Here is a 23,077-nt window from a genome sequence, read left to right on the forward strand (position 1 = left end):
GACGCGTCTCTCGAAAAATCGTGCAATGCTATACGGTTAGTTGTACGCCTCCCGAAAATCGAGTATATATTCTTCCAGAAAGACTAGGCTGACATTCTGGAGTCTACTCGTCGCTGCCTCATCGACCGCATGTTCTCCCTGGAATCCCCCGGGGCTCTCCGGGTCGCGAAGGGACCGGTACGCTCCCGACCGGAAGGATGGTGGGGCCGATTGTTGGCGATCTGGGGTGGTGACCGAAGTGCTCATTTCTACGACCGCTCGAGGGTCGGGTGAAAAGCGTATGCTTGAGCGTGAGTCGTAGGGACGGGTGAGTGTGTCGAGAGAAAAATTGCCCCCTGAGCGAGGACGCGCAGAATGAGAAACACAAGCAACAGCAGCTCTTTGAGTTGAGGGCCCCGTTAGCAGCAGTCGACAGTGTCCGCATCGACGACGCCCGGAGCGGGATTCTTCTCCACTGAATTCCGCGGAATCGAGGCAATCCAAAACGTCTTCGCCCCTCCGATGGGTTGGTATCTCTGAGTGAGGGGGCTTCCGCCGGCCGCTCCGTTCTTCAAGCTGTCGTCCTTCAACCCGCCAAGGATTCGATCAACAGTCTGAATTTCATCCTCTCCTCTCCCCCTCTTTCCGGGAGCGAACGCTCTGCGCCCGGGGCACTGTAAGGGATCTTCTGGAAGCACATGCTCATCAGAGGATGGACCGCCATGTTGTGGTTCGTATGATGAGGCGCCACAGACCCAACGAACTAGCAGGAGAGAGGGCAGGCGTTTAAAGGAGAATCATCGAATCTACTCGAACAAGATTCGGTCGCCGATGTTCGAGACTCATTCCGGGGATGTCCTTTCGATTCGGTCCCTCCAGAAGTCGGGTGCCTCGTCGCCTGCTCACGACTTTGGAAGCTCCACCCAAGAAACTTGACTCTTCCCTACGGCTCATCCGCTCGAAGCATTCGCGAGCAGGTGTTCATATCGATTCATTCGGGGTGACCGCGAATGGGTCCAGTGGCGACACCTGCGTCGGAGAAGTTGTCGCCGTGACTTCGGGTCCGGATCGAGCGCTTGCCCTGCCGATCTTCGATGGCTTCGGGAGCCTAGGATGAATTCCGCGAATCCCGCGAATACCTCAATCTATGACCCCCCCTCTGATTCTCCGGCCATCACCCCAAAGAATGATGCCCAGGAATAATTGGAGCCGCGACCATATGTTCGTGATTCTGAGCAAGGAATGGTCACCAAGCCAAAATAGACCGTCCGTTCGCAACCGCCGAGGTTCTCCTTCTCGGCAAGTCATGGACTGATCGAGCTTTTTGGCATTTCGCACGGCAAAATGGCGGCAGGCTCCAGCAACGTAAAGTATTGCATGCACTTCGGTCGCATAGCGGGCACGAATCCCCTCTCGGAGATTCATTGGCTATTTTCCTCCGTACCAAAGTCTTCATTCAAGTGGTGATTGTAGCGGCAACTACCTCATCGATGCATCGCGAGCATACACTTTCCGGGAGAAACTCAAAAAATAATCAATCGATAATGAAAATCAGAGCGGGAACCTCTAGTGCGTAAAATCTGTCCACGAGCACGCCTGATCCCTAAATCCTTGCACCCGCTGTTCCACTCACCTCTGAATTCGCCGCAGCTTCAGGTATTGAAACTGTCCCCGCTAGAATATACTTATTCAGTTTTGCGTCAAGCGCTAATTCGAAGGCGGCGGCAGCGAGTTGTTCAGCAGGCGAATCCTGCCATCGGGAAGATCAGCGAGCGGTAGGATTGTCGCGAAACGAGCAGATGAATCATCCATCATGATCAATAGCAGCGGCAGAACGATCATCGATCACCATCATTGAAATTAAAGTTAAACCACATGAAATGAAGCGGATGAAGGATGCGCTGGTGAGAGCGATGACTCACATTCAGGAGGGAACAAACAGAAGGAAACAACTCCAATGAAATATTTTCATCAATGAATACATATATTTGGTTACATAGAGAGCCTACTATATATTGTATGGCGATAGTATATGGTATATATATCACGGGACCTCTCTACGGACGGCTGGGATCTGGATTCTTTTTTCCAAGACAAAATGAATCCCGAGCGTGAATGATTACACTATCCGACATGCTCGCTCGGCATAATTGAATGAATTGACGTCGCATGCGCCCATCACAAGCTGATTGAGAATTACTGAAGCAGGCGGGGGATTTGGAGGAGCCCCTCGAAAAAAATTAGCTTCCCTGAAGGTATAAGCGGGCGGTCATTCAAGGAGATAAGTTTCTCAGCACAGAGTTGAGAAAAAAATGTTTAGAATGGCTGCTCCTCGTTGGCTCGCTCAATGTTATTTCGAGCGATATTGAAATCGTTTCTTAGATCATGCATTCATTGAGGCAAGGAAGCTATCATGAGTCCAAAAGTCTTTTTTTGCGAGTGGAGTGAAGATTGCTCTATATGCCCCTGAGTGTCTAGCGCGGAGAAGGTGAGCAGGATTCCCCAACAGAGAGACCTCAAGCCACATCGGCATTTGCGTTCGACACCGAAACAGAGCAACAACACGAGAAGGGCTGGCCGAAGCTGTTCGAAAAGACTGATGCTGCATGACAATTGATATCAAAGCTCGATTCATCACTGCGTGAGGATCGGCACGTGGGAGACAACCCTTGATGTCGTCCACTGCTGGCGGACCCGGTTCGTCCCTAAGCTTCCGTGGGTTTGGCTCAGTCTTCGCTGAGCTATCAGCCGCAGCACGTGTGCTCGCTCACAAGTCCGCCTTCCCGATTTAATTCGCTCTGATTCGCTCACTTTCTGCTCGAAGTTGACTCTTGACTTCGACGAGAGCGGTAGCTGTGACGGCTATCGCACACGCATGCATTTCCAGCATGATGGAGAATCTTACTAGGAGCAGCAGTCCGGAAAACTGCTATTCGAGCTGGAGCTTCGTGCCGCGACTCTGCGCTCGCTCGTTTCTCTGACGAAAGCCATCGTCTCTCGCGAAAATAGCCGCAGAGAAGCAAGAGAAACAGACTGAAGTCCAGATGTTGGGGAAAATCACGCTGGCGACTCTCAGCAAGCCGAATACATCAGAGATCACTATTCCCGTCAGGACAGATACCTTCCTCTACCTCCTGTTCATTCCTTCGCTCTAGGTGAACTCCTGCATATCTGTAGAGTCTGTTTGTTCGCGCAGTTTCCCTCTCGGCGTAAGCTGTTCATCTCAACCCGTTTTTATCCAGGGAATTGAAATCCCTTACTGACGCGCGGGCAGCATAACTATTCGCTGCATCTGGAAAGCGCGGCAAACCGAGTTTTTTTTTTCAAAGGATAACTGTGATTTTTTCAGGGATAACTTCCGCGAAAATCCTGGAGGTCGGGGGAACTGATGCTCGAAGATCCCGCGCTCACGGTTCCGGATCTCAGAATCTACACCGAAACGCAGCTTGGGGGAGGGACCTATTCTAGCGCACGGATGGCGACGACGCTCGACTCCGCCACCGTTTTCTCGCTTAACAATCCCCCGTCAATTTAGGTGATTTTTCGGGTTCCTTGGTAAAATCTCCTCGCTCACCGACGACTGTGGCGAGGCAGCGCAGGATCGCCTAACGCGATTGAATCTCATCGGGATAGCTGGTGATCGCTCTCAGAGGAATTCGGCGACGCGACGCCCCGTCTCTGAGGACATACTTGAGCAGAGTGATCACACAGACCGGACTCGCTTCAAATCAGCTTCATTGAACGAATGTCCGGAGAGAAGGCCCAGAAATGTGAGAATCCATTCTGGAGCGCACCGAGCATGCTTCGACGCTCGAGCGATAGTTTTCATGCTACGTCATCCTCTCAAACGAGGAGCTAACAGACGACGCCTTCGTCCGTATGCGCGACGGATTTGAGAGCATGATTCCCCACGTCTGAACTCAAATCGATGCGTCGGGGTAAAACCAGCCCTGAACGGGAGATGCGGCGGGCCGATCCGCATCAAGTTCGGAATCTCGACAAAGTGCACCGAAGGACAAAGAGGTGTCATCGAAAATCGAGTGTTAGATGAAGCTCGGTTAAGACCGTTGCATGAGCAGAGGGGTACACAACGTCGAAGACCTGCCTCGGTAGGACTCCGCATAGAGTCCTCCCGAAGGACTTCCTAGCTCAAGAGGTAAAGCGTGCTCACCTGGAAAGAAGAAGAATCAAGGTGAACGAAGAATGTGTGCAAGCTCCAAATAATCGCGCGGAAAACCCGACGGTCTTTCTCTCGGAGTTTCCGGCTATGGTTCGTTCGGTCAGAACTACGCTGAGAGACGGCCTTCTCACTGTAGGGGGAAACCGGATCAAGGAGGAGTCGCGGAGCGCTTGCTTCTGCTCACCGGGATCGGAATCGTGTTCGACTTCAGCTCGCTCATACACGAGTCGCGCATAACGGAAGCTTGATCGAGTCTCGCTGCGGTTGAGGCTCCGGCTTCGGTGTATTAGACCGAGAAAAGTCACGAGGGAAGGAGAGGATGGTCTGGGGAGCCAGGAGCCGATTAGCGACGAAGTCGTTTGATCTTGTGGATCCTTCAATCAGCCATCGGGGAAGCTGGACGGCTAGTGTGTGGTTGCGACCCATAAGCTATGTTGCGTGCCCTTCCGAGTTTGCCCACCTTGGAAGCAGCGAACAGAAAGTTTGTCACGGGTCCGAGTGCAAAGCAGACTCATGCTCCCAATTGTTCTGTTCTAGTCCCTCGCTTGGAGGAACGAAGCCTCCAACCTCAGCAAACGAGCCCTTGCTTTCACCCATGTTGTCACGGCTGCATGTTAATTCCGAAGCAATCGAATTTCTGTTTGGAGGGAAGTCGCACATTCTTGGGATACATGGACCCCGGACTCGAGCTCGGAAACATCGCTCGAGGAAGATTGAAATCGCTCGGAACTGTTGACCTTCGACTGGATCGTTACCAAATTTTCTACCATCGCATCGCAAACGCTTCCAGTCGCATCGCAAACGCTTCCACTCGCATCGCGAGCGCTTTCAGCTCTGCAAATATACGATTTTGCTCCGAGATCCAACTTTCCATTACCCTTCGGATATTCAGATGCTCATTTCAGCTCGTCTTCCGTCCATTCCCAAGGAGAGATGTGTTCACGCAGTTCTCACGCACATCGTACGCTTCGACGTCCCCCAAGACTCACAGTCTCCTACCCCAGGTGAATTCGGGAACGGAGTCTATTCTCAATTAAGAACAGCGGAGCTACGCGTAGTGGTCTTCATTCGTGGGTGAACAGAGAACCAAAGAGGTGCTCCGCGCTCGCGGAAGGCCCTCGGGAGCCCTCGAGATCCAGATATGGGTATTCTCCACGCGGACATTGGTCTATGAGTTTACACCTCGCTCCTCGGCCGGGTCTAGGAAAATTACCTTTGGATGTGCGCGTTTTGGGAAGGCGATTTTCGGGTCAATCTGAAACCGAGAGATTCGATCATTAGGTTTGTGTTAGACGCTTCGGATTCAAGAGAAATGGCTTTTGTCACTAGGAATTGCATCTTCATGGGACGCATATTTGCTGATGTAGCCGTTTCCGAGGCCTGAACGCTTATCGCAATATGTATTCCATCTCTGCGCTTAGAGAGTCATACGTAGCGTCTGTCATGTGGCTGTGGATACGGAAAGCGCAGACCCCTATAGTCATACAGATAGTCCGATCGACCTCTCGTGGAATTTAAATGATCAATGGCGAAAAATTGAATCGCTTCCTGCGGAGTTCCTCGCACCTTTCCGGACGTTCGGGGAAGTAATACTTTAAGACGAGACGGGCTCCGTGAAACTGTACTGTGTGCAAGGTGACATGCATGGAATAGTCGGGGACGGACCGTTCGCCTGCGCATGACCCCTTCCAGTCGATGTTCGCTCCCGTTGTGTCTTGTTGAGAGAAAAGGCGGCTTTCACGACGCGAACAAATTTCGGAAATATATTTGTGCTGAGACCGCTCTCTTCTTGGACGCCTCGAGAAATTCGTAGCTCTGGATCAGAGTCTGAATCGTATGACATGTACTTGTCAGAGTAGTGAGAGAAATTTCACAATGAGCTCATGCTTGAGCATATTTTGGACCGTACTTGGTCCTGCTCCCGACGCGAACCTCCCCCGTCCCTCGTAATCACTCGAGAAAGGGTCGAGCCCATATCAGGGAACATTTCCCGTCCCTCGGGGAGAACTATAGTTCGCCGCGATACTTCGCGTGCTCAATACGGCAGGTTTTCCGTACATGCAGAGCGCAGTCTTGTCGTCGTCGCCAGCCATCCGTTGCAATGATGATCTGAAACATCTTCACCAACGCTTCATAACTCATGACGATACGATCTAAAGGGTAGGAGAGACCTCGGCCTATAGGCTAGCCGCCAGGCAAGGGATACGAGGAGGCCCGGGAGACACCGTCAGCGAGCCGCGCCGTACACGCCATTCCATCGCTAAGAATCTCGACAAAGGCACAGCAATCTCCCGAGCTCGTTGTGGTTGGTCGGTTGAGCCAGAATCGCCTCACTCACTCCGCCACCAGTTCGGTCCAGAACCGGTTTTCCTCTGGCGCTCCGTTTATCTTTTACTGAGATCGGTCTTCTCTGCCCGGCGCTCTTCCCCTGTATCCGATTCGTGGCTGTCCTATTGATTAGAATGTCATATAATTCCTTCGCCTTCTCCCAGCGGATACTCCTTGCGCTGTGCCGGTGACGGCATCAATGTTGTGGCCGAGCCAAACTGAAGTTCGCTTGTATCCCTATTGTAGGACAGAGCTGCTCAGGCGGCGGCCCGCGGAGAAATTTCCATGAACGTGGAAGATGCGGCCCGCGAGCAAAATCGTCGGGATTCAGATTGGTGATTTAGAATGCAAACGAGTTGATGCAGGAGCTCTTATCCTATTGAGATGATTCACTTCGTTGGTGGCAAACCTCTGCCGGGATAGCACGGCCGCTGTCGCTCATATCTGCATCGCTGGATTCGTCTTGTTGAGAATGGCGACGTCTCGATCGGGCACACCGACTGAGGACGATCTCATGACAACGATCGAATGATGCTGTTCCCAATGTTTCATATCAGGCACAAGGTAACCGTTATGTCCCCCGGGAACGGGTCCTATAATGAGTGGCCCGAGGCCTCATGGCGACTGACAAATCTGGCCTGCCATAATTTTTACCTGAGCACCCCTCACTGGAGGATGCTCCTTCGCTCGCTTGCTCGCTGCTTCGTCCGTCCCAGGAAATGAGTCAGACGCCGGTCTCAGGACAGATAGGAGACAGAATTCATTCCATGATTAATAATCTGGTGACGATGGACAGTTCTTCACCATGTGATCCCTCCCGATTACCATGCGGGACGCTAGCGATCGAGCTGTCTGACCATCTCACTACATAGTCAACTGAACCAGCGGAATTGGCTGCCGTGGCCGACCGCCGAGTATTGTCGGTAACGTACACTTGTCATCAATACACTTATGATATTAGGAGCGGGGCGCGTGGTCGGCAGCCGTATAGGCGTTTGTAGGCGGGCGGCGTGCTCGATATATAGGGCATCAGTTCGGCTTGGAGCCCCACCGCACGGAACCCACCAAGTAGCCCTGACAAACTCGTTGTCCTGCCGACCTACTAGCGACCATCCAGCCAGCGAACCTCCGATCTATCGAACGATCAAGCCAGCGATAAACTCCATTCGACCGACAGCTATTCAGCCAGCAGCTAGACGATCCGCAGGCTGGCGTGTCCAGTGGCCGGATGGTGTAATGACTGGCTACTTTCTTCCCCAAAGCAATATTTTTAGTTTACTCTCGTCCTCTGCTTCTCAGCCGACGGTCCGCTACGCAGTCTGCGAACTCAACCTCGAACCACCATCGATGTGTCACTTCACATTACATTTGCCGAGTTCGAAGTCCTCCCCAAAAAAAATACGTTGACTTACTATCCAGGGATCGTCAGCCTTCTCTCGAGCAGAGCGTGTGATCGAGCGATGGTCGAGAGAGCCAATCGATCCCTCCCATCATCTCTGCCTTCCCTGGCAGGATTTTTGGCTCCATCATGTTCCCTTTCTTCACGCGTTCGAAAATCGACCCCTTTCACTGTCCATAACAATCATTTGGACGAACAAGCTCCTCGCCCGTGAAGTTCTTTTTCTCCGCGGAACACTGCGAGGTCATTTGGCAAGGCTCCTCATGACATCGCATCGGCTCGGAGCAACATGCGCACAGTCGACGGTCAGGGCGTTCAAAGATATTTTCGAATCGCTCAGGACCTCGGGCAGCGCAGCGTAGAGAAGATTTGTGGACGGATGATTGTTGCCCACGAATTGATCGAGCCATCAATCGGGGAAGGGGGCATTCGCCGGCGAATCAGGGAAGCTTCATTTGTGAGTAGCTTGCGAGCGATTCAAGCAAAAAGATGGGCTTCAAGCGCGCATCCGAGTTAGGGAGCTTCGACGCACGTTTTTCTATCCGCTACACCGACCATTCCTCCGTCGCATCGGGGAAACCGGCCCAGATTCAGCGAAGCGAGCTTGCCAAGCCGGTAGACCCCACCGCTGCTGCCTCGCGGCTCCTGCTACGGTAGCTGTAGCTAACGCTGCTGCTCGAGGTTCCTGTATTCGCAATACGGGCAATATTGGCAATCGATTCCATGAAACTGCTTGTCGGCTTAGCCGAATTCTTTTGACCGATGGCAGACGCGTTTTCGGAAGTGGTCGCCGCGAGAACCGCAGCGATCTTAGCGGCTTCGGCAAGGGAATCAGCTCGGGAAGGTTTTGTTTCAGTAACGACTTTTCCGGTTGATACGAATGAGTACTCCGGCGCTTTACCTTTTTCCCGTCCAGCTCGTGAGGTCCGTTTGCCAGAACTTTTTCTACGCTGGCAGGATCGGCGAATGTAACGAAGCCGAATCCTCTGCAAAGCAAGAAGGGTTCAAATTATTAATTCACTCGAGTATAAATTATGATCGTCATCATGCGAAGTGGAACGGAGGGGCGGTGACGCAGAAATATCTGCAATGTGTCTTGATTTTACCTAACGTTTAGTCGATGTCCTTTCAGAAGTTCAATATCAAGACTATCATTCATCATGCGACTTCGCACACCGTTATCAGCAGTATTCGTGGTCGTTCCGGGGCTTAATTCAGTCTGAGACCAGTTCGGCGCAATAGCGGAGCCTTTCGGTCATCCTTGCAATCGACGCGACGGTCCCAGCATGATACCGGTGGTGTAGAAACGATGGCAGCCTTCATCGGGAACCGAACAGCGGCGAGGGAGCGGAAGAAGCGGGGAAGCCACGAACGACGGTGGAGGAACCGGATGAAAGAGAGTAGGGAATCAATGCCCCCTACTCCTTTCCCATGTCCACTATCGTCGTTTTCTCCTGCTCGAACGCGGCTCCGCTCTCGTCTAGTGTGACGCTCCCCACAATTTCACTCTCTTTTCTTCGATCTCTCTCCTACAACCTCCTATAGCCGATCGGTCCTTCCCCAGCTTGCGGACTTGCTTCCTGGCTCGGTCGGGCTCTCCGCTGCTCACGATGTATGTATGTATGTGGGTTGAGAGTTTTCGGGACAGGATTTCCCTCAACCATACCTAGCTCTCGACTTTCGATCGATTCGGGCTAACAGACAATTTGTCAATGTTGGCTGAGAATCGAGACGGGCAACATGGCGGCTCCGTCTGCGTTCGGAACGTCCGGTCCTCAAGCGGGCCTGACTCGGGCTTTTAGCTTCACGACTCGACAGGGATTGATGCACTCGAGCGTCAAACCGTATCGGGATGGCTCGGTGAAACTTTTGGAGTCCGGGACTCCGGGCGTGTGGATCGTCAGCTATGACATGAGTCAGCACTGGAGAAGCAAGCTCGAATTTTGCGTTCCAATCACTTTGGCGTAGGGGAAGGCGGGACTTTAGGAGAACGGGTAGTGCGGCGAAGGAATCTACATCCCCGTCCCTACATACCTCGGTATTCGTCTCTTCTCGCTCATCGTGTGTTCTGCTCGTACTTAGTGCTATCTGCTCGCCGTAGCGCCCGTAGTCGGAACCCGGATCACGCAAGTCCCGAAATGAGAATTTTCCGCAGTAGAGAAGCCTGTCGTTCCTACAAGCAATCGGTCAGAGAGCAGAGCTCACGGCGGGGCAGAGTAGGGATGCATTCTCACCCCTCGCCACGTAATCTTCACTTTTTTCGTTCAGTCTGCGCTCGTATGTGATAGTTTTAATAGCCCGTTCACCAAATACTTCCTGAGAAGCCTCCGTTCACCGAGTTTGAGTTTGCAGATTTTCTCGATTCGTCTCAAATAGGTGGGTTTTCGGATTTTGAATCAGATGAGCCCGATCACCGAGACGTCGGTGTGATCAATCCTAGTCCAGCTCTGTCAATTACTCGAACGCTGTGCCGCGATATTGCTGGGATCGGAGGGTGCGTGTGAAGTGAATGATACGGAACGCTCGAACAAGGGATCAAACCGGCTGAGGTTTGATCGGCCATCGGCCCTCCTCGCACCAGATAGTATTCGGTGATGCAGCCAGTATCTAGCAAGCTGCTCACCATTATGGATCCGCCCGTTTTCAACTGTATCGGTCATCAGCACCCCCCTGGATAGCAATCCGGCTCCTGCCTGTGGGACAGACAGGGAAGTGGTGGTGGCTAGGTCGATCGGTGAGCGGATCGAACTCATGGAAGAAGCTGGATGGGTGACATTGACTGTCGTAAGAAGATTCTCGTTCGATGATCCAAGAAGCCATCGGCGAGCCACGTGAATCTGATCCTTCGAAGCATCGATATCGTCTCGGTCATGTGGGATCAGATTTATAAAGCAACAACGGATTTCGAATGCCTCGGTCCGGTCGGATCCACTCTGTCCTTTCTCGATTTCTTTAATGGCTTTCATCGAGAATAGTCCCTCGATGAGCACCGCGCAGCCAGCATTCTTGTCCTGTGGACAACGGTGCTCAAGAGTCGGTGTCATGGGTCCGAACTGTGGAGACAGAGGAATATCGAAGGAGCCCCGGACGCGCCGAGGCTCGACGCGGGTGCCCTGCGTATTATCGTCCCCTCAGTCGTGGTGGAGGAGCGCTAGGATGAGGGAATGAGCGACAAAATCGATGCGACTGCACGTCGATTGGTTCGACCGGAAGCTGGTTTTGCAGCGAGCCGGCCACCCTTTATCGGCCAGCGACGACGGAGAGTCGTTCCGAGAACGGGACGCAGCCAATCAGACTGAACGCACGCCGCAGGAAAGATAACGCTCGCCCCAGTGGAAAGCTCGAGAGGCGAAGCGAACATCCAAGCCGACTGAGCGACCAAGCCAGCGATTCTCTGCCGATCCGTTGGAGCGAAGGAGGACGGAATGGAGCGAGAGGATCGACCTTTTCGAGAGGCTAAGTAAGTCATAGTCGGGATCCATTTCAGCAGACAACCCTGTGTTCATTTGAGAATCGATTCATGCAGTCCAATAGAAATTTTCCACCAGGAAATGGTGGGTCCGCCGGCCTCACTCGAGCTCGACTCTCGAGGTTTTCCACTTGGGGACTCATCGGTCATGTATGTATGTACGTATGTCTGCTTGGCTGTCAGGGTTTCTCGGCTGCATGGAGAGCTCCATGATGAAGGAGTGGAACCTATAGCTCTTCAAGTCCTTTTGGAATTTCCCCCTAATGTTGAAGCCGGATCATACAGAGAGGGGGGAGCGCCCTTAACTCTGGAACTCGAATGAGCGGCGCTCTCCTGAGCGATGATATCTCAGTTGGATTGACCCGATTGTATAAGCTTGATGTATCGACAGCGGACGGAGATTCGGTAGAATCTTCACCGTCTTGGTATGAAGCTGCTCGACCCTGCACATCTCCGCGCTTCGGGATTTCGAAATTCTCGCTCCGGACCTGAATTTCGACTCCACACGTGTAGACGCACTTCTACACGAGAACATCATCGCACTCGACCATCGATAGTGTTCCAGCAGATGCCCGAGATGACCTTTCGGATATCCGAAATACGAAGCGCTGGGCGTATTATGCGGGAGAGCTGCTCTCATGTCTTCTTCAACGAATGCTAAGGGATGACGACACGTCGCATGTGGTCCGGTGTCCCACTCGCCAGGCTCAGTGTCGCCACCTCGGGACTCGACAATTGGCGCTGTACCTAAAAACTCAGCATTTTCCAAGAACTCACCTCGATCTTCTCGTGGTAGGATCTTTCATGACCATAACTTCAGAGATTTCACCAAATTTGCTAAAGTATTCCCGGAGGCCCTCTGGAAAGACAAATGGGGATTATCAGGATGGTGGATTGATCGATGAAGCCCAAGAACGTGTTCCGATCTGAAGGAGCGAACGGGATCGATATCCTTCTCCAAACACGCACTAATTCATTGCTTCGACGGCGAGGTGGATCTTGTCGTCGGGGCTGCTATGAGCGCAGAGTTCGAGCCTTCCTGCAAGCCGGTAGCTTCCCGCAGCCATCGATCCGCCGAAAGCCTTTGGGTCATAATCGGTTCTGTACAGACCGCTAGGGTCGAGTGTCCCGAACTAGCCTAATTCCGGCGTCATCCAGTGGTCAGGAATTTGAAAACGAAATTTATTGGTGCCAGAGAACGAAGAGCCTCTCCTTACGTCCCATGCTTGGATAGAGCGCGGCAGGTGATTCGTACGCTGCGGAGCAGGTTTCTCTTCATTTGATCAGTATCATCCCGGAATTCTTGTCAAGTACATCGAGCGGAAATCGTCAGGGGCTCTCCGGTCACCAACGAAGCAAGCGACTTGCTATTATTAGATTCGACATGTGTTTTCTTCGTGAATCGATTATTACGACACTATGTGCCTCAGATGACTGGTGGGAGACCTCAGCAGATCTGAGATTAGTACCGCGCGGGCAAGGTCTACCAACTCAAGAAGTCGTGCGAGAGAAGATAATCGAGTACAGCCCAGTCATCCGCAGTGGCTGGTGAGGTCGGAAAGCAGCGTCTCTCTACTCCAAGTCCGCCATCGCCCGGCTATCACAGGGGCCTGGCTTCACCTACAAATACTCTACCAGCTTCTGGGGATGCTTGCCGAAGCATGTTGAAAATAGTGCATTCAGCGAAACTATTAGGGAAAATGATTTCGTACCACTCCTTGCTATTGACAAGATCGTCCAACACTGCGCACACGTCGGAGATGGAAACACCATGCAACACCCATCTCGAGTTTTGAGTCTGCATGATAAGAATCCAATCAGAGCCCATCTGTGCTCCAGCGGGACTCGCCCGGGGGGCAGAGTCGGGAGCACAGTCAGCCGTGCGTCCTCGCAATACGGAGGGGAGTCATTGTTAAATCAGGAAACTTTCGAAAGCTCGGGGGAAGCGGAGAGACGAGCCTTAGGACACCGGATTAGGATCTTCTATAGCACCCGGAAACGAGGCTCGAGGCCTCCCTGATGAGGCGACAAGAAGGCCACCTCAGCGATATGCCGAGATCAAAAACCGGTCTCGCGATTGAGGAGACTCGGTCCAGCGATGATGCGGAGCTTGAAAAAAAAAGGAATGGCATCTGGGACTGAGATGAGGTAGTAGAATAATTGAGAAACACTTTCAGGCAAGACAGCGTAACGGCAAGGTGTTCTAGAGGCCCCGCGTGCTCGAATCGACGTGATTGCCGCTTTGACTGCATTTAATAATGTCAAACTGATGCGAGAGGCCTTAGAGCTCCCACCGCGCTTGTCAATATACGTGCTAGCGACGATTGTTGTCACTGTGACACATGGCAGCAGGAGGGCAAGTTCGCTCGTGAATCAGTGGAACACATGTCGTAGGTTGGTGATGATTATTGAAATGCATTGCTTCGAATGATAAATACCGAGCTAGCTGCTCGGACGGCCGGGGACCAGGTAGTAAGACGCGTCAGACAGGCCGTCGCGAAGGCAGTCACTCAGGCAGGCAGGCAAGCAAGCGGGCTGGAAGTCAGTCAGGTGATGGCGACGACGCTGCGCCAGCCACGAGAAACAAGCTGTGCGTCGTTCTTTCTGCTGAGCTTCCTAGCTGCACTCTTTCTAAATATATACCATCCAACGCCGAACATCTAAGCCGCGACGAGAGGTCATAGAGATTACATAGAAGTCTATCTTTAGCTTCTTCTATCAAGACATTCAGTGCTTTGACAAAAATCAAAACTCTTCTCCAGTCTGCACATTAGAAGAATCATTCCTCCACCGATCTCTCTACGGGATCTCAGGAGCGACAGGGGGGATTTTCACGGCGTAGCCATCATGAGACTGCCGCCCCTCCTCATCCCGGCATCTCGCATCCGTGCTACCACTTTCATTGTATAGGTTTCCAGTGTATGCTTTGAAGACTTGCGCACTTCAAATCACTTGCAACGAATGAAATGAAGACGGCCCCGCTTCGGGCGCTTCTCCTCCTGCGAAATCTCGCGACTGAGCACTCGAGTAGGAGCCTTCGCAGATGGTCACCGCAAAATGGTCAGGGTCGGCCTAAAAAATGACATTAGGCTTGATAATTTATAGGCTCCGCTGCCGAGAGTTTCTCTAGAACCACTATCAGGTCTGCTCTATTCAATCGTCGGATAAGGAGCTGACATTGGAATGTGAGCCTCCATGATACCGTTCGTTGACATCGGGAATGGGTTCGGTGTTTCCTGATTCTGGCGATTCTCGACCAAGAATGACGGCTACCTTGCGCTCACTAATGTCGTCCTACGGGACGGGTTCACGAAGCCAATGCTCGGCGAGGTACATGTCTCAGTGTATGGGAGCTTCCTCAGCTCAAGTACACTGAGGCCGACCTCCAGTATCGAGCATTCACAAGCAAAAAAAAATCATCCCTGACACCATGCATAGGGGCTCGTGATTCAGCGCTGTGGTGGCATTTAATCACGGGGGAAAGATCACGTTCACATTACAAGCTATCAGACCCGCCAAGAGCTTGGAATCAGGACGTGCTACACAAACTCTGAGACCAAGGATAAGGACCGGAGACTCTGGTGCAATGAGCAGAGTTTTGATATACGAGAACATTTTCATGCAGAGAAGGACGAATGCTGGGCTGAGATCAGCGAGGGGAAAGATCTTTCGAGTGGACATCCTTCCCAATCCATACAATGAGCTTAATCGGGGAGTATTTCCCGATTTTAGTCGCAATATGCGATATCCCATATGGTCGAAGAATCTAAGCTCGTAAACTGATGTGGCGACGGTGAGTATGATGAGAATATGCTCCCGATGTTCTCTCGATTTGAGTACCGACATTTTGCATTGAATGTGTTCACGCGGGATTCCCTCCATGAAGATCAAATGCGAGAGCCTGCTAGGTAACACCAAAGAGGAGAACTCTTTCGCTTTTGGCACAGTGATCGACGGGAGTCCCTCTCTAGAGCTTCAAAGTCGTCGACCGGGAGAGGCCTCGATCACACCAGAAATACCAGTCACGGGACACGAACAGGTACCTCTCATGGAAAAACGGATTCAGCATATCGTTCCATGGGGAACCCCGGATCCGATCCCCTAATCTAAGTCGACCGAATCGTTTAGAAGCTTCGTGCCAGAAAATTTGGATGCTTTCCCTCGAAGTCGCCAAAGAGCGGACGTTTGCCCGTGGAGAATGCCGGAGAGCGGACATTTCTTTGGGAAGTCCACGAAGCGAAGATTGCTCACGAGAACCCAGAGAGAGGATCGAAAGACAGAAAATACGTCTCCTCCTATGTCGCAACTTTAGTGGAGGAGCGGACATGCGTTTCAAAATCCTCTTGCTGGCTGTTCCTTGTTCCTTGACGACATCGATTCCCGAAGAATCGTCCGAGTTATGGGTCTGAGTTTGATGAGTGCTCGAATTGTCGACTGCCCGAGCATTAACACGATTGCCCTCGACATCATCCTGGCACAGTCAGGCCCGTCGCAGGGAAGGAAAGTATATGCGATTCCCCGCAAGCGATACCTTATGCAGGCGAAGAGATATTCCGGTAATTGTATGGGCCCGATTGGATCGCTTCCGGAATTCAAATACGGCTTCTGGCCTCCGAAGCGCCACCAGGCGTGTGATGTGATGGTGCTGATGGAGGAACCACGGGGGAAGAGGACCCCGTCAACGGAGTCGGGAGAATCAACTGAACAAGAGTGCAGCGGCAAGCGGCTTCTATTCATCGCAGAAGAGCCTGCCTGCAATGAATCGACGCCGGAGAGACGGTCCGCCTGCCGGCGGTTTCTCCCCCTCCGATGGGCTCCTCGGCCGAGGCGTTGCGGCGGTGCTGAAGACGCCAAACGCAGGCCACCGGGCTGCCATCATTAACTACTCGGTCCCTTGTTCCCGAGACTCCCGACCCGCCGAGAGTGCGAGCGGGCGAGCCCTGTCTTGTGCTCAGCTTGCGCTTCAGGCCGATTCTCAGAGCCAGCTTACAGCCGGTTATCGCGTCGCTACAGGGAGAGAAATCCGACCGACGAAACTTTGGATCTATGGATGAGTTTCTTCTCTGATGGGACACTGTATTGAAACTCTCTCCACAAAAGCTCCAACGAGGAATTTTTGTATTGCCCATGAAGGAATCTATGGCTCCTTTGCAATCGAATTCCATTCATCTGGTCAGATTCGGGGCTTTTACGAGAAATTCTATAGAAACTATGGAACCGAGTGGAAGAGCTGACCCAGCTAGACTATATGGTCGCAATCGGGGAGGAAGGTCGTCAAGTTAATCCGAATACCGCTCTGTGTGGCCTCTTCTCCCGTGTCCCAATCACCACCACGCGAGACAGCTACTACTGAACTGCATGGAGAATGAGCTCGCGAATACGCAGGCAAGACTTCGGGGGCGAAGATTGGCCTCGCGCACGGCGAAGAACTTCAGGGCGTGACATTCTCGATGAGCGGTTTTATTGCATTAGGATCGACCTCTGAATGATAACTCTTGATCGAGCAGAGCGGGGGAACGGATTGACGTTCGCGTTCGTAGCAACCAATCAATCGCGCGCAAGTCTACGAATGCGGGGACATACCTCACATGCAGACTTCGAAACAATTATGATGCGTCAGCTGGAGGACGTATATACTTATCCGTGGATTCCCACGGATGCCTAAAGGCATTCATGAACTCACTTCGCATCGATCCACAGGGAATTATTTTTCATGAAACTTGAAGGTCCCATCGGAGCTAGCCACCCACGGAACGGAGTTCCCGACGGTTTCCCTCGATTTCTCTCTTCGGACCTCGATCCGCTGACGAGTGGAGAAGACAGCTCGAGAATACCCGTTTCTACTCTCAGTTCTGCGACCAGTATCGTCGAAGTTGAGGGCTTTGCGTCGTTCCGCCTCACACCGGTGGACTCGATCACGGAATGGATCGGCATGAGCTCGCCGAGGAGCGGTTCCTGCCCGGAACGCTTGTCCCGCTCTTCTCTTGAGACCACCGCGCGTACAATGCGAGAAACGCCGCGATAGCTGGGGGCGAGGACATTCTTCACCGTCTCATCTCAGACTGCTCGTCCTTCGTGGGAGCTCGAAGGTTATTCCATGCAGGCGAGGGGCGTGACTCGGAGAGAGATGCTGAGGCTCCTTCGTGCAGGGAGCAGCCGCCAGACGCAAGGGCCGCACAAGAACATCATTGATCGCCGAGTAACGCGCCAGACGACCAGACGCGGATGCTTGTAGCAGCTACGGCTGTGGAGGGCTAGAGGATCGCTCCACGAGCCTTACACGCAGGCGCACGAATGAAGGACGGGGACATTGTGCCGGGAGAAGACTCAGAATGCTCGAGCATGAGAAAAATGCCCCATTTCCACATTCTCGGCTGTATGCAGATCCAAGACTCACTCAGCTCGACTCCGAACTCCTCCTCGTCGTCGAGGGAAGCGTTCCAAATCTAAGGCCACCATAGAAGGATATACATAAGCCGCCAGAGGCACTGCACGGCGGGACTTCACCCCGTGCGGTGTGCGGCACAGATAGAGCTGGAATCTGCCAATGACCTCCTCTTTCTGATAAGTGCGAAGCGAGTGACATTGGACAGATCCGATCGGAAACGGGTGTGGATAGATACTCTGACCCGAGGTAAAGTTTGCGCGCCACGAAAAGTATCGAACCGCCCGATCAGAGGACCAGCTTGCGGACAGCATGATCAGATGCGTGCATCTCCTCTCTGAGCTCTGCCGGGGGTCGCTGGTCGTGGCCTGGTCATAGATCGGGCTCAATTCATATCGTATCCTTCAGCTCTGACACCTGCGAAAACGTCTCCAAAGGATTGCCATGCCTTATCTGAGATCTAAGGTAAGGAGCTTAACTCGATATCTTTGGCTCTTCTCTCGAATAAGCGTCCACGAGAAATTTAGGATGCCTCAGGGTGAATCTCCCCTCTAGGAAATCTCTCATTGCCATTTCCGGATGTATGATAGGAGGCAATAGTGAACATCGGCGTAGTCGGTCGCCATGATGTGTGTTCTCATCACCACAGCGCTAAACCCTCCTTCTCCGCGCTACTCTTGAAGCTTGATAGCCTGCTCCTGTCCGAGGAACCTCGCCGACGAAGAGCCGTTTATCGCGAGAACTCTCAACAGAGGTCTTCTCGTGGCAACCAAAGCGTCTTCTGAGTCTCGATCTCCTTCCAGGAGTCCCCGATCAGCTCAGGAATCCAGACTCAGTTTGATGAGCTCCATAATCATCCTGCATCGCAGCGTCTCACTCGCAATCTGCCATCCTACTTTGCGGAATATAATGTGGGGGAGTCCGTGGACCTCCGAATCAGCGTGGAGTGGGCTCTAGCTCCTGACCGCAGTACCGCGTCGCTTTCCGAGGAATCTACAGCTTCTGAATCATTCCTTGTGCATGTTGTTTGGTGTCGTTCTCTCCCGGACTACATCCACTCATCCTCTTGGATCCTCTGCTGTTCACGTCTCAAGGGCTGATATAGGCAATCGGCGAGAGCAGGTCCTGTGGGAAAGAGTACTCGCAAATCGTAACGAGTTCATGAGACCCTCCCGATGAGAATCGCGAGAAGCTCATCATCTGCGAGCGAGAGGATTTCAAACTCCGAGCTTTGAGAGAGATCTCCGTTCTCACGAGCACCCTATGTACATCCATACATGGTTCTCCCCTTCCCCTCCCTCTTGCCGGTGCTTTTATGCAGGTAGGGGAGGGGTTCGAACAGTAGGACGCCTGCTACTCAGGAATGTTAACAAGGTCCCATCACTCGCCAGGATACTGCAACAGATTATGGCCGCTGACGATTCGCCCACGGAATCTGCGGACGGCTCTGGGAACGCACCTCGCCGATCAAAACACGCTCTAAGTCTACTTCACTTCTGCTTGGGCCTACTGCATTCGGCTGGAGCTGGTCTAGTCCTTGATGGAGGGGGGGCGAATGTGCTCTCTGAAGCCCCGCCGAAAGTTCAGAGCCTGATAAAGCTGCGTTAGGTGAGCTAGTGGAAAGTCCTCGATATTTGTTTCGCTCCCTGTCGATTCTCGCTCACTTAGCGGGCGGAGTCAAAGTGGTCCAAGTGATGCTGCACTAAAGTACTGAGCACGTATCGAGCGGAGTGGAACGTGGCTTAGCATTCTAGACAGGTATATAGACCCGTGACGTGAGTTCAATGAAAGACCTAAGGGTCCGCATTTTTTTCTAGAATGGAGCGCACTTCCCCAAAAGACGAGAACGATCCCCAGAGTTTGGGCTGACAGCCAGACTATCGTCATCCTCGCCCGAACTTCATATTTTGGCCTTGCGATATCTGTCTCAGCGACGAGTCGGCGAGGGTCTGAAGAGCGAGCTCAATTCGAATGCGGATCGATGAGCGAAGTCAGGATCCGTGATTCCTAATCGCGGCGTCTATTCTTCCCCTCCGTTCAATTCTGGAGCGAGATGCAGACGGACACCGAACGGCATCCTTGCGGATGGACATTCCGGTACAGCATCCCTGGGGCAGCTCGATCTGGTGGAACTCTCTGATTCCAGACTTCCAAAGTACACACGGACAATAATCAGTGACAGCCGTTAGCCGCGGCATCGTCCGGACCGACGAGAGCAAGCGGCTGCGGCAGCAAGCAGCAGGTTTGGAGGAAATCTCATCAACTGATAGCACCAACCGGCGCTCATTTTACTGCCGATCATTATCATCGAAGATTGGTACCTCCGCAGTACCGACATGAATGAATTTTCCCCAAACGTCGGTCTGTGGTGAACGTCGCCTACCAGCTCTGGAACTCTTAATGCGCTCTCAAAGAAAAACATATCCCAAGGAACTCACCGGGTGCAGTTTGCCAGCTTAGTCCTCCTATGAACATTTTCCTGTAAAAATAGAGGGGTCAGCTACAGTCATAAGCATCGCGTCTTGCAAATTCAAGCTCATCAGATTTGATTTCCGTTTTCGGTTGGCTCGTCCTGACGCCAGTGGCAGACTATGTCTGATGTCATTATAAACTTCCCCCCCCCTCCAGATGAAAAATGAGGGAGACTTCATCTCGTTCCTGGATAGCTCGAGTAGATTTTCCACCACGCTATCCATAGGCGAAAAACAGGACGATCTTTCTCGTAGACGCCGGCCGAGAAGCCGACGAGGTTTCGAGAGGGAGATAGGCTGGCGGAACGCTGTATGAGCAGATCCGAGCCATCGAGTTCCGAGAGATCCGATTGAACACCGCCAAGGTCTCCCTGAAGCGGAGATCCCGTCGACCAGCGACGACACATGGTTCCCAGATGCGAGTTCGGCGCTTCGGTAACCCTACATTAGCGACTGGGTTCGCATAGCAGCTCGAGAAGTCAAAGCGCAAGGAAGATATTCCTCTGATTCTCAAAGGAGTCTGCACAGAGCCCCCCGAGATAACGCATCGGCAATAAATGTGGGCATCCGACTCGGCCTAGTAATAATTGAGCATCCATCCAGCGGTCACCACATGTCCAATGTATCCCGTTCGTCGTCATCCACCAGATCGCGCCGCGGCTCCGAACCCGGCGTTCAGTCAGGAAGCGAACTTTGTGCACATGATATTCTCAGGGAGCGCGGGGCAGAAGAACTCGAACGATATGCGAGCTGGCACCAATTATGAACACGCTCTTCGACACGGGCTCACGGTCACAAACACACGGATAAGCACTCGCACTTGCACATACGCTCACACACACGAATGAATCTTGCATATGTGAAGAATACTTGCTCATATTCGCTCACGGAAGAGTAGCGATGAGCTCATGAACGAATCATCGATAACTGTATTCGTCACATGAATTGGGAGCCCCGTCGTGAGATACTTCTTTGTTATCAGCTCCCTGCAGGAGAACACTGCACAAGCCTCGATGACCTTAGACCGTAATCGAAATGTTCTCCGTATAAGAGTAACTGCATGCGTGTCCGCCTGCGAGCCAGCTCATACGGTCATCTCGCGCGTACACTCGATACTCAGCCACGGCGAGCAGCAGTAGCAGCAGCGGAGAATGGATCGCGCACCGCGCACAGAGAAGCCTACTCCGGTCAGAGATCACTCAGTTGAAAGTCAGTCACTGAGCCGAGCGAGCGAATCGGTCGATCTGCCGCAAGTCAAATCCTCCCACACGATTTCGACACTGGATGAGGCTCATGACGTAGAGCCAACATGCGCGATCGAAACCGTCATTCCTTTATCCATTAGAGGAATATTCCAGTCCATCGGTCGGTCGGTCGGTCGGTCAGCCAGTCACCGATCCTTCCGTTAAGCTCGTCGAGAGCCAGGTTGGGAAATCTTTGATGATCCATCGTTCAGACGCTTTGACGGTTCTTCTTTCGATCACTCACTCCAATGCATCGATCAGAGCGTCAATTAATCAATCAATGACGCACGAAGGCACACACGCACTCACCCGGGATCATGGGCAGCTTCGTTGGGGCTGCTCGAGTTTGATTGAACCGCCACCTCTGACTCCATATCTGTGATGATTTCAGTCACGGAAGGAATTTTGTCGTAGGAACGAGGGTCGCGTTGAGGCGACGTTCACGATTTTGAGATGAAAATTCTAGGAAGCAGAATTGTGTGTCGTCTGCCTGTCGTCTATCGAATCGAACTATGAAGGAACACGTCTAAACACTCTCTGCTGCCGGCAAAGAACGGCTTCCTCAACTCTGCTCCGCGTCCGCTGGGGGGCGCTAGTTCTTGGCAGTAGCTGGCTCGCTCTGTCGCTGCCGCCGCCGCTGCTTCCACTAGTGCCTGTGCTGCCGCCGTCCCCTATCAGAGACCACCGCCGCCGCCGCCGCCACCACCGCCGCCGCTGCCACTGCGACCACCACGAGCGCTTGCGGGTGCTTACCCACCCTCCCTCTCGATGAACGGGACTCCGGCAAGCGAGCGAAGCGTCTCCTCTTCCTCCTCCACTGGGTACGACACCTCAATCGAGCTCACCCCTTACCCTCCTCCCTCCCGGAGGCGCTCTTCGTCTGAACACTAGCCGTCAAAGCACTCGTTTTCCTGTTCTACAGCTCTACTAGCAGGTGGCGAGCTCGTTGTGGATGTTAGACTTGACGTTGTTGTCGTTTTTGCCTCGCTGGATTTCCTGCTGTCGACGCTGCTTGCTGTAGGAGGCTTTGAGACCGTGTTTCCTTCCTCGGTACAGCAGCTTACGTGAAGCTTTCTGCTCCAGGGGTAGTGGCCGCATCGATGGCTGGCGCGAATTGTCGTTTCAATCAGAATCGATCGCTCGGAGAGTGGCTCCGCCAAGCCATCCGTTGGTCTGTCGGTCGTACGCGAGCTCACTTGCTCGCAAGCTGCTGCCAGACAGGCAGGCAGCAAGGTGGACAACAATCGAAACGCAGGAGAACTGAGAGGAATTTGCTTTCCCGGGTCAGCAGTTGACTTCACCGAATGGACGAGCCGAGCGGCGTTCGGCACAGAATTGAAGCTATCGAATACCGGCTCAAACATTCATAATTTTACAAAGAGAGACAGACGAGTAATAAGACGAGTGAGCGGGACGAAGACTATGTCAATGCATATCAACCTGATACAAAGGGAAGCGCGCGTCCCGCTCGATCTCTGCCATACCAAGAGCGTGAACATCAAATCATCAACCCTCTCCCAGCCTTCCTACCACAAGGGAGAGGACTAGCAGAAAGGGGGAGAAGTAGCCGTGACTCGGAAATGTCAGTGAATGCAATGGTGATGATGACGGCGAGCACTCTT

General features: G+C 52.8%; 1 protein-coding gene across 1 annotated transcript in view; it reads right to left on the reverse strand.

Moving 5' to 3' along the window:
* The window catches only part of LOC100904026 (RNA-binding protein Musashi homolog Rbp6), a 45,560-nt gene extending 23,535 nt beyond the window's left edge, over nt 1–22,025 (reverse strand). The window contains exons 1-6 of the mRNA XM_029110682.1: nt 21,765–22,025; nt 20,179–20,219; nt 12,133–12,214; nt 8,788–8,872; nt 5,373–5,414; nt 1,613–1,729 (exon numbers count right to left, since the gene is read on the reverse strand). Of these exons, the coding sequence (XP_028966515.1) occupies nt 1,613–1,729; nt 5,373–5,414; nt 8,788–8,872; nt 12,133–12,214; nt 20,179–20,219; nt 21,765–21,829 (432 nt within the window). The 5' untranslated portion in view covers nt 21,830–22,025. The remainder of the gene's footprint in view (nt 1–1,612; nt 1,730–5,372; nt 5,415–8,787; nt 8,873–12,132; nt 12,215–20,178; nt 20,220–21,764) is intronic.
* Between the last annotated feature and the right edge of the window lie 1,052 nt (nt 22,026–23,077).

Source organism: Galendromus occidentalis, unplaced genomic scaffold (genome assembly GCF_000255335.2).
Source record: "Galendromus occidentalis unplaced genomic scaffold, Mocc_1.1 scf7180000077029, whole genome shotgun sequence".
Lineage (NCBI taxonomy): Eukaryota > Metazoa > Arthropoda > Arachnida > Mesostigmata > Phytoseiidae > Galendromus > Galendromus occidentalis.